The sequence below is a fragment of the Ranitomeya variabilis genome, chromosome 2, assembly GCF_051348905.1.
Source record: "Ranitomeya variabilis isolate aRanVar5 chromosome 2, aRanVar5.hap1, whole genome shotgun sequence".
NCBI classification, from domain to species: Eukaryota; Metazoa; Chordata; class Amphibia; order Anura; family Dendrobatidae; genus Ranitomeya; species Ranitomeya variabilis.
This window is the reverse complement of record NC_135233.1, coordinates 971,617,005-971,629,081: the sequence shown is the minus strand read 5'-3', so window position 1 is coordinate 971,629,081 and position 12,077 is coordinate 971,617,005. Positions and strand designations below refer to the sequence as shown.

The following is a 12,077-nucleotide window of genomic DNA, read 5'->3' as shown; positions in this document are numbered from 1 at the left end:
AGTCTGTCCCTAGAGTAAAAAGAGAGACCCCTCCAAAGTGAAGAGGCCCTCCTCAGATATACCTGGAGTATATAATTGTGTACTCAGCTACCTTTCAAGAATACCTGAACAGACTTGGGCATGTACTCGGGCGATTGCGGGCCCATAGCCTGAAGGTAAAGCTAAAGAATTGCCATCTTTTCAAGAAGGAGATCAAGTACTTGGGCCATAATGTGTCTCAGGATAGAGTTCTGCCTTTTCAAGACAAACTAATTGCAACACAGCAATGGCCAGTGTCCAGAACCCTGCAGGATTTGAAAACCTTCCTTGGATTGGCCGGGTAGTATCAAATGTTCAATAAGGACTATGCGAAAATAGCAGGCCCTCTGAACGACCTGCTAAGGGGGACGGATGGGGTATTCAAGAATCAAAGCAAATGATGAGAACAGAAACAGGAGGAGGCCTTCCAGATCCTGAAAGAAGCCCTTACATCGGCCTTCATCCTGGCTTATACAGACTTCGATAATCTGTTATTCTTATACACTTATGGCAGTCTCTATGGATTCGGGGCAGTCCTTTCGCAGCTGCAAGATGGGCACAAAAGGGCTATTGTTTATGCAAGTAGGTCCATATGGGGTGCGTAGCGAAACCCCCACAACTAAAGCTCCTTCTGGCATGAACTCCTTGTCCTACTGTGGGCCATAATGGAGAAGTTTGCAAAATACCTGGCATGGTCCAAGAATCTTGTGCTGACTGACAACAATTCGCTGGCCCATCAGGATACTGCCAAGCTGGGAGCCCGGAGCAGCATTGGGTAGCTCGTCTTGCAAAGTATGACTTGTTGATTCGATACCGTTCCACCATGGAGAACACCAATGCTGATGGCCTGTCAAGGGTAACCTTCGAAAGTCCAGAAAGGGACCTTGATGAACACCTGAAAGAAGAGGAAACTCCGGACCAATTCACAATTCTGTCATTAGTGGCATAGTGAAATGGGGAGGCCTGCTCTCTACCCAAGACACTAGTGAGAACTAACCAAGAATTGGAGCGAGTACAAGATGAAGATGCAGGCTTGCAGCAAATAAAAGGCTGGGTAACCAAGCGAAAAATACCTGACAAGGAAGAATGACCTATACTGCCTGCAGCTTGAGGCCACGGTTGAAGAACTTTTCCGATAGTGATGATAAGTGTGTGACCTCACCAAAAGCACAGAAGAGAGGGCACCTGTACAGACCATACAGACTAAGGAACCTCTTGAAGTGTTAATGATAGACTACCTCCTCATGAGACAATCAACTAGAGGTCCACAGTACTTTCCGGTTATGGCTAACCACTTCTCCAAATTTCCAGTGGTTACCCCAACTCGGAACCAGACTGCTGAACCAGTCGTCTGTCAAGATTTCATCCAGGTCTATGGGTGACTGAAGTGGATCCACTGAGACCAGGGAGCGTGCTTTCAGGATAAATTGATGGAGGAACTGTACTGGCTGTAAGGCATCGAAAGGTCCGAGACAACCCCATAACATCCCCAAGGGAATGGAGCATGCAAGTTCTTTACACGGACTCTGCTTCAAATGTTGAGAATGTTAGAGGAAGACAAGAAATCACATTGGCCTGACTAGCCTATAAAAATAGGGTCCACACCAAGACACGTTATACCCCGTACATGCTACTGTTTGGTAGAGCCAGCTAAGAAATCATCAAACTGAATCTGGAACAGCCAGAGGATCTGTTCAAATGATCTACCACCTCATGGGTGAAAGAATACTGTCAGCGGCTATAGAACCATCCGCCGGCTAACAGGCCAGGGGTTACAAGAGAAAACCTATAACAGCCGACCTACAGTCCAGAAAGTTACGCTCCAGCCTGGGGACTGGATGCTGGTGCGGGAAAAATGTCCCAAACGCAAGCTGAATGAATATTGGGAGGTGAAACCATACAAAGTGATCAAGAAAGTCTAACCCAACGTCCTGGTTTATGAAGTACAGGTTGAAAATGATGAGTCTGTTCCAAGAACTCTATACAGGAAAATTATGGCCATGCTTGTCTGAAGATCCCACATCTGCCCCGAGAGCGGCTCCACCTGTTTGTTCATCAGAGCAGACTTCCCCTGACAGCGACTCAAGTGAACACTGGTGGACCATTCCTGAAGCTGCGGACTGTCCTCAGCCCATGGATGCCAAAGTTCCCAACTCAAAACCATTTCCAGTTTACAGAGAAGAGGAACCCCAGGTTCTGCCTGAACCTTCTGCTGTCAGTCCTACAGTATTTGCTCCCATTGAAGATAGTCAAGACCTCCGGTGATCCAGTAGGCCTAATGCAGGGGTTTCACCAAATAGGTACGCTGCTAATAAGTTTATTTGTTCTACCTGTATTGTAGGCAACCGGCCACTGCTGTCTAAGTGGTCTTTGATCTTTGATCCTTCTCCATTGGCTATACAGCAAGGCTGAGGACGTCCGCCTTTAAGTGGGGAGGCATGTAGGGAGTTAGCCCCTGCAAAGAGCTTAATTACAGTGTGACTTTGAAAGACAATGCTGTCCTCTGATTTGTGTGCACTTGGACTTGTCCTTTCAACCCTGCAGATTGTTGTGTGTTGGTTTGATCAAGAAGTAGGAAGTGTCTTATCTGGAAGTGGGGACAGTGAGAGATCCCTGCCTATGTCAGGAAGACAGAACCATAGGGGGTCTGAAGGTCGAGAGACTGTTAAACAAATTAGCCGCTTTAAGAGAAAAGATAATGCCCAGTTATTGCAGTATTGGCTAGCATGACCATGTCAGAAGGATAGGGTCTCATAGTACAGCCAAGCACCTGTAACCTGGAAAGAGAAATTAACACTGTGGCACCAGTGACCCTTCAGCATTGAAAGTGGGATGAGACTTGCCCGGACTTGGAAGAAGACGGAACCGTTAACCTGAAGGAAGTGCGCAACACAGCAGACTCTGCTCCACTACATCGGGCAGATTAACTGCGGTAGGGTAGGCTACTTTCACACTTGCGTCGTTTGGCCTCCGTCGCAATGCGTCGTTTTGGGAAAAAACGCATCCTGCAAATGTGCCCGCAGGATGCGTTTTTTTTCCCATAGACTTGTATTGCCGACGGATCGCAACATATGGCCATACGTCACGTCCGTCGTGCACTGGATGCGTCGTGTTTTGGTGGACCGTCGTCACGGAAAAATGTTCAAGGGAATGTTTTTTCGTACGTCGGATCCTGCATGCGCGGCCGAAACTCCGCCCCCTCCTCCCCTGGACTTTAGAATGGGCAGCGGATGCGTTGAAAAACTGCATCCGCTGCCCACGTTGTGCCGAATTTTCACAACGTCTGTCAGTATGTTGCGCCGACGCTTAGCGACGGCCGCGTATCGACGCAAGTGTGAAAGAAGCCGTATAGAGCAGGTTTCTCTAGTTAGGGCGCTGTAACAGTGCGGCCCGAATATTGGGAGCCAGGTAGGAATTTGAAGAGAGCAGTCTATAGAAATTGTTTATACTGTATGTATTGTACTTTGTATTGCCATAGATGGAGCGCAGCTTGTGTGACACGTTCCCGCTATTTCTCTTTGTATTTATTATTGCTGTTATCATTATAAGAACTGTTAGTCTTATTTTCCAGCATAAAATCCTCTGTCTTCAATAAAGCTAGTGTTTTGTTTCTGCCTCATTGTCTACTGTACCGTACTTGAGTTCTGCCCGGCGGTGTCATTCAGGCACTGCTTCATGAGCATTGTTAATTGAGCTACAGGGATTTTCGTTAAATGTTGATTGAGACACTGAAATGGTGTATGGACATATTTTCCACACCAAGGGTACACCAAGCAGCACTCAATTACATATACAATAAAATGTTTTTCTTTTCTACAAAAACTAAAGAAGTGAAATGCATATAGGTATGAGTTTTGTAGGTGCTAAATTCCCCATAGTACTGTATAAGTAGTTTAAATTGAGTTTTGGGGCGACAGATTCCCTTTCAGCCACATATAGGTTTTCTGAAATGCGGTAAAAGCAAAAACACATATACCTAATGTGAGAATGGTCAAACTTATACATAGTTGTACTTCACCTGACCATTATCATCTATGGCTGTGCAAAGTGGTACTGCTGAATACCTTTTTTGTGTTTTACAAACTTACACAGCAATGTGCACTTGAATTCCACAACATGAAAAGAGCATAGTATAGGATATATCAGTCACACATTATTCTGTATATTGCATCTCTTTTCTGTGCACATAGTATACTGTATACAGGATATTATGTGACCGGTATATTAGATACAACGTACTGACTACAGACATTATACCAATCACCTATTATCCTGTAAAAAACATCTGTTGCCTGTCCAATACTATAACTCAGGGTATAGTAAATGCACCTCTGCTCCATGTCCCAACCAGCATCTGGATAGAGGGGTATTAAACTGCCCTCCTTGTTTGTAGACCACAATGAATGAAAAAAAAAATTGTTATAAAGATGTGATACTGTAGTATAGTACAAATCAATCAAATCTCAGTCAGACTCTGCAGATCCTCCACCTCCCTATCGCTTGAATCTTTTCAATATTACTCATAAACTGAAACTATCACTCCCATTTTCTATTTTCTTCAGGGTTGCTGTAGTACAGCACAATCTGAAATGTATTTCTGGGGCTTTGATAGAAGGATGAGTAGTGCGCTATGGACTCCTATTCCTATGCTGTAAAACACTAGAATTGCCACTGCTTTCTCTGCTCTATTTTTTATAGTGCCTGTGATGGGCTGCACAAGACCATGTGATGTGCCAAAAATTTACATTTGGTATCTTTATGTTTGAAGCATGATATGTGGGAAAAGGTTGAAAATTTCCAGAGGGCCAAATACTTTCGCAAGGCACTGTAGTTACAAAATATTTTGTACACACAGCATTATTATAATATTATAATATTCTATTATCAAACACCAAATAAACAAATTCTCCCAATTTATAGTGAATCCGCTACATTTTTTACACAAACTGAAAACAGAATTGGCGGCTCTTATAAGAAAGTGGTTTATGTGGAATACACAGATTCATCATTTACAAAAAGGAAGGAAAGATCGAAGGAAGAAGAACACCTTGGAATTCTAGGTAATTTCTTCCTAATCATTCATGTCAGTAGAAATGCAGGTGGAATTGCTATAATACTGCATTAGTAAATGATGCAACATGTCAGTTTGATATTAAAGAAAAAATTATACTCTATTGATATTGGAGCGATGACAAGTATGATGGGTACATTTTCCAGCAGATCTCTGCAGATCCTGAACAAGCCTTTAAGGCCCCGTCTCACTAAGCGATTTACCAACGATCACGACCAGCGATACGACCTGGCCGTGATCGTTGGTAAGTCGCTGTGTGGTCGCTGGGGAGCTGTCACACAGACAGCTCTCTCCAGCGACCAACGATCAGGGGAACGACTTCGGCATCGTTGAAACTGTCTTCAACGATGCCGAAGTCCCCCTGCAGCACCCGGGTAACCAGGGTAACCATCGGGTTACTAAGCGCAGGGCCGCGCTTAGTAACCCGATGTTTACCCTGGTTACCAAAAAAAACAAACAGTACATACTCGCCTTTCGGTGTCCAGGTCCCTTGCCGTCTGCTTCCTGCTCTGACTGAGATCCGGCCGTACAGTGAGAAGTGAGAGCAGCAGTGACGTCACCGCTGTGCTCTCACTTCTCACTGTACGGCGGCTCAGTCAGAGTAGGAAGCAGACGGCAAGGGACCTGGACACCGAAAGGCGAGTATGTACTGTTTGTTTTTTTTGGTAACCAGGGTAAACATCGGGTTACTAAGCGCGGCCCTGCGCTTAGTAACCCGATGTTTACCCTGGTTACCAGTGAAGACATCGCTGGATCGGTGTCACACACACCGATTCAGCGATGTCAGCGGGGCCTCAACGACCAAAAAAAGGTCCAGGCCATTCCGACACGACCAGCGATCTCGCAGCAGGGGCCTGATCGCTGGTACGTGTCACACATAGCGAGATCGCTATGGAGGTCGCTGTTGCGTCACAAAACTTGTGACTCAGCAGCGAGATCGCTAGCGATCTCGCTATGTGAGACGGGGCCTTTAGGCCGGGGTCACACTAGCGTATGGCAACTAATGCGAGAGCATCGGATGTGATATGCTAATGACCCTCGGGTCCTGCTCTGCTGTGAGCAGGAGCAGAGTTTCATGCGTCTGTGCTCTGAGCCTCTCGCACAAAGAGGATCGGAGCACAGCTGCGGAGGAGGTGGAGAAAGCAATTTCTCCATCTCCTGCATTGCCAGCTTCGGCGTATATCGCACCGCACTTGGATGATATCCGAGTGATGTGCATTGTGTCACTCTCAACCATAGACTTATATGGGTGCGAGTGAGCCAAGACTCGGCAGAGTCTTGGTGCCAATCGCAGCATGCTGCGATTGTTCTTGCATGCCGATTCGGCATGAGAAAATAATCGCAGATGTGATCTGCCCCATAAATTAACACTGGTCCGAGTGCTATGCAATGATTTCTCGCATAGCACTCGTCCGTATTCTACGCTAGTGTGACCCCGGCCTTAAAAGGATTCTCATGAGTCCCCTAATGAGACAGGTTCTGTGGTTTCTGTGTCTCGCATGGGAATGGAGCTATAATGTGCATGTGTGACCACTGATCCTTCCACTTCTATAGCTCTAGAGGAGCGATACTGCGCACGTATAATCATTACACCCATAGACAGTGAACAGAGGAGTGGATACACATATGTACCATTGCTCTATTCACACAGGACACGAGTACCCTGGTTTTCAGGATCTACTGTATAAGGCTACTTTCACACATCAGGTTTTCGACGTCAGGCTCAATCCAGCGACACTGGTAGTTCCTCCCGCAGCTGCCCCCCCTCCAGCCACTGTCCCTCTTCCCCCTCCTATACAATACCAGCATCCTGCCCCGTACCAGCATCCTGCCCCATACCAGTTCCCAACAACATCATCCATACCTCCACTCCCTGCCCAACCTCAAGTCCCTGCTCACTACCAACAGTCTCCTTCAACACTCATCATGCCCCAAATACAACCCTCTTCTCCACCCACCACCTCTTCTGCCTCCCAATCACTTCACTCCACCCATCAAACCTTCCAAATTCCCAACACTACTCCCGGTTTCATATCCACCCGTTCTCTTTCTTTCTCCACCCCTTCACCTGTTTTACCTACTGATCCGTCACCACCACCACCACATTCCTCTCTCCACACTCCCAATGTCGAAGTGTCCCAATCTGACAGCCCCTCCAGTATTATCTCCACTCCACACTATCTAAATTTATAAATATTTTTTGTTAAAAATTTGTTAATAAAAAAACAGTTTTTTGGTTTAAAAATTTTGTCTTTCATTTATTGAATTATAAGGTTAAATACTTTGGGTAAAACAAGGTACAATACTGTGGGTAAAACAAGGTCAAATACTTTGGGAAAAACCCAACCAGGTACACTACTTTGGGTAAAAAATGTAAAATACTTTGGGTACAGAAGGTAAAATATTTTGGGTACAGAAGGTAAAATACTTTGGGGAAAGAAGGTCTAAGACCAATTTTTCAAACTCTCTCATCCTGCCAATCTACTCTTCCTTGAGGTGAAATAAAGTATTCAGCAAATGTGTCCCTCATTCTGGAAACTGACACAGCACTTCTAAAAGCAATGTTCTGATAATCATGCAAGGTTGTTTCTTCAGAGTGGTCATCAGTGGAAATCTGTTCCTTGCATATAACAAAATTGTGCAGGACCAAACAAGCTTTCACCACCTCATCCACAGTGTCAGTCTTCAGGTTGATAGTGGTCAACAGAACTCACCATTTGGCTGTTAGAATCCCAAAAGCGCACTCCACCATTATTCGTGCTCGTGTGAGGCGGTAATTAAAAATTCTTTTAGTTGGTGTCAATCTACTACTGGAGTATGGTTTCAGCAGGTGTTCCGAGAGTTGGAAGGCTTCATCTCTAATACAGTCAAATGGCATTGGTGGCCCAGAGGTTTCAGGCAGCGGTCTTGGGGGTGGAAATTGGAAGGTGTTTCCATAGAGATGACACCCCATTGCAGACAATTTAAAACTTGTGAATCATTGGAGTGGCCATTGGCCCCAATATCGACCGCTATGAATTTGTATTCTGCGTCTGCGATGGCCATGAGCACAATGGAGAAATATTTTTTATAGTTAAAATATGCCGATCCAGATCCTGCAGGTTTGACAATGCGGATATGTTTCCCATCCACTGCACCCAAGCAATTGGGAAACTGACAGATTTGTTGGAATTTATCTGCAATTTCCAGCCAACTCTCCATTGTGAGATGTGGTATAAACTCACCATGTACAGAGTCCCACAATGCACGGCAGGCGTGCTTCACAATTCCTGAGATGGTGGAAATCCCAAGTCTGAACTGGAAATGGAGTGACGAAAGGGATTTTCCAGTTGCAAGGAATTTGTGAAAAAAAAAGGGAAAAATGAGTACGAAATACCAGCAATAACATTACAGTTATAAGTCAGCTTTAAGAGTAGGAGATGCAATAAAAATAATCATTACAAACTACCAGCAACAACATTAGTTAGAAGTGTGCTTTAACAGGAGGAGACACAATAAAAATGGTTTACCGAAGAGTCACCATCAGATGCTCCGCCGGTGAAATGGAGAAGCGGCAATATGTGTCACTTCTTCTGATGAGGTGTCCAATTTGTTCCACCAATAAATCAAAGTTCTCCATTTGCATCTGCACATATGAGAAAAATTTCTCAGGGCTTCCTCGTAGCTCCATGTATAGTGTAGAATACACCCCATGTGTCATTCTCTGTGCTGTGATGGGGTGGATCCACAAACGTCAGCGGTGCAGACGCATGATGCACTGCTGTCTCTCTCGCTCCTTCTCCAGAACAATTGCTTTCAAACGAATCGCCTCAACAGTAAAATCCACAGTAATCTTCAGACTGTTTGCAGTCACGTCTTCCATCTTCGCCACTTGCTCCTCTACAACTTGTCAAAAATGGGCTGTAGGAACGCAGTATATATAGGTTTTCAGTAACCATTCACATTTGGGAGCCTCCCATGGGCGTTTTTAACCCCTTAAGCCCCGAGGGTGGTTTGCACGTTACTGAACGGGCCAATTTTTACAATTCTGACCACTGTCCCTTTATGAGGTTATAACTCTGGAACGCTTCAAAGGATCCTGGTGATTCTGACACTGTTTTCTCGTGACATATTGTACTTCATGAATAGTGGTAAAATTTCTTTGATTTTCCAAATTTGAATTTTTATGCCCTTAAATCACAGAGATATGTCACACAAAATACTTAATAAGTAACATTTCCCGCATGCTACTTTACATCAGCACAATTTTGGAAACATTTTTTTTTAAGGGTTAAAAGTTGACCAGCAATGTCTCATTTTTACAACACCATTTTTTTAGGGACCTCGTCACATTTGAAATCATTTTGAGGGGTCTATATGATAGAAAATACCCAAGTGTGACACCATTCTAAAAACTGCACCCCTCAAGGTGCTCAAAACCACATTCAAGAAGTTTATTAACCCTTCAAATGTTTCACAGGAATTTTTGGAATGTTTAAAAAAAAAAATGAACATTTAATTTTTTTTCACAAAAAATTTACTTCAGCTCCAATTTGTTTTATTTTACCAAGGGTAACAGGAGAAAATGGACCCCAAAAGTTATTGTACAATTTGTATTGAGTACCCGGATACCCTATATGTTGGGGTAAACCACTGTTTGGGCGCATGGCAGAGCTCGGAAGGGAAGGAGCGCCATTTGACTTTTCAATGCAAAATTGGCTGGAATTGAGATGGGACGCCATGTTGCGTTTGGAGAGCCCCTGATGTGCCTAAACATTGAAACCCCCCACAAGTGACACCATTTTGGAAAGTAGACCCCCTAAGGAACTTATCTAGATGGGTGGTGAGCACTTTGACCCACCAAGTGCTTCACAGAAGTTTATAATGTAGAGCCGTTAAAATAAAAAATATTTTTTCTCAAAAATGAACTTTTCGCCCCCAATTTTTTATTTTCCCAAAGGTACCAGAAGAAATTGTACCCCAAAAGTTGTTGTGCAATTTGTCCTGAGTATGCTGATACCCCATATGTGGAGCTAAAGCACTGTTTGGGTGCATGGCAGAGCTCGGAAGGGAAGGAGCGCCATTTGACTTTTCAATGCAAAATTGACTGGAATTAAGATGGGACGTCATGTTGCGTTTGGAGAGCCCCTGATGTGCCTAAACATTAAAACCCCCCACAAGTGACACCACTTTGGAAAGTAGACCCCCTAAGGATCTCATCTAGATGTGTTGTGAGAGCTTTGAACACGCAAGTGTTTCACTACTGTTTATAACGCAGAGCCGTGAAAATAAAAATTATTTTTTCTTCCACAAAAATTATTTTTAGCCCCAGTTTTGTATTTTCACAAGGGTAACAGGAGAAATTGGAGCTGAGTACACTGATACCCCATATATGGGGGGGTAATAAACGTTTGGGCTCATGGCAGAGCTCGGAAGGGAAGGAGCGCCATTTGGAATGCAGACTTAGATGGATTGGTCTGCAGGCGTCACATTGCGTTTGCAGATCCCCTAATGTACCTAAACAGTAGAAACCCCCCACGTTTTTTATGCAGTATTATAGTGTTTTTATTAAAAACGCTATAATACAGCATAAAAAACGCATACATTATGCATCCTATCATTTGGAATGCATTCCGCATTTTTTTGTGCAAATGTTGCATTTTTTTCCACAAAAAAAACGCATTCCGGAAAAAGAAGCAACATGTTCATTGTTTTTGTGGATTTTTGCAGGTTTCCCATGAAATTGGAGTGTCAGGAAAAAAAAGCAAAAAATCCGCAAAAAAAACGCACAAAAAACGCGCAAAAAAACGCATGCGGATTTCTGGCAGAAATGTCCAGATTTTGTCAGGAAAATTTCTGCAAGAAATCCTGACGTGTGCACATACCCTAAAAGACGCTTTTTATTGCAAAAAATAGTTTTTGCGTTACCACATTTTGAGAGCTATAATTTTTCCATATTTTGGTCCACAGAGTCATGTGAGGTCTTGTTTTTTGCGGGACGAGTTGACGTTTTTATTGGTAACATTTTCGGGCACGTGACATTTTTTGATCACTTTTTATTCTGATTTTTGTGAAGCAGTATGACCAAAAACCAGCTATTCATGAATTTTTTTTGGGTGGAGGGGGGCGTTCTTCGGGTCAGTACGATTCTTCGGGTCAGTACGATTACAGCGATACCTCATTTAGATTTTTTTTATGTTTTGGCGCTTTTATACGATAAAAACTATTTTATAGAAAAAATAATTATTTTTGCATCGCTTTATTCTGAGGACTATAACTGTTTTTTATTTTTTCACTGATGATGCGGGACAAGATGATGTTTTCAGCGGTACCATGGTTATTTATATCTGTCTTTTTGATCGCGTGCTATTCCACTTTTTGTTCGGCGGTATGATAGTAAAGGGTTGTTTTTTGCCTCGTTTTTTTTTAATTTTTTTACGGTGTTCACTGAAGGGGTTAACTAGTGGGACAGTTTTATAGGTCGGGTCGTTACAGACGCGGCGATACTAAATATGTGTACTTTTATTGTTCTTTTTTATTTAGATAAAGGAATGTATTTATGGGAACAATATATTTTTTTTCTTTATTTAGGATTTTTTTTTTTTTTTTTACACATGTGAATATATTTTTTTTAACTTTATAACATTGCCCCAGGGGGGGCATCATGTTATAGGGTCAGATCGCTGATCTGACACTTTGCAGAGCACTGTGTCAGATCGGCGATCTGACAAGCAGGGCTGCAGGCTTACCAGCGCTTGCTCTGAGCAGGCGCTGGTAAGCCACCTCCCTGCAGGACCCGGATGCAGCCCTGTGGCCATTTTGGATCCAGGGCCTGCAGGGAGGAGACGCTCGGTACAAGGTGAGCACATCGCCTTGTACCTAGGGTCTCAGGGAAGCCCGCAGGGAGCACCCTCCCTGCGCGATGCTTCCCTATGCCCCCGGAACGCTGCGATCATGTTTGATCGCAGTGTGCCGGGGGTTAATGTGCTAGGTGCGGTCCGTGGCACAT

General features: G+C 43.9%; 1 protein-coding gene across 1 annotated transcript in view; it reads left to right on the top strand.

The window, feature by feature from the left end:
• LOC143808314 (ceruloplasmin-like) overlaps positions 1-12,077 on the top strand; it is a 180,275-nt gene that overhangs the window by 92,918 nt on the left and 75,280 nt on the right. The window contains exon 8 of the mRNA XM_077290837.1: positions 4,939-5,078. Coding sequence (XP_077146952.1) covers positions 4,939-5,078 — 140 coding nt within the window. The remainder of the gene's footprint in view (positions 1-4,938; positions 5,079-12,077) is intronic.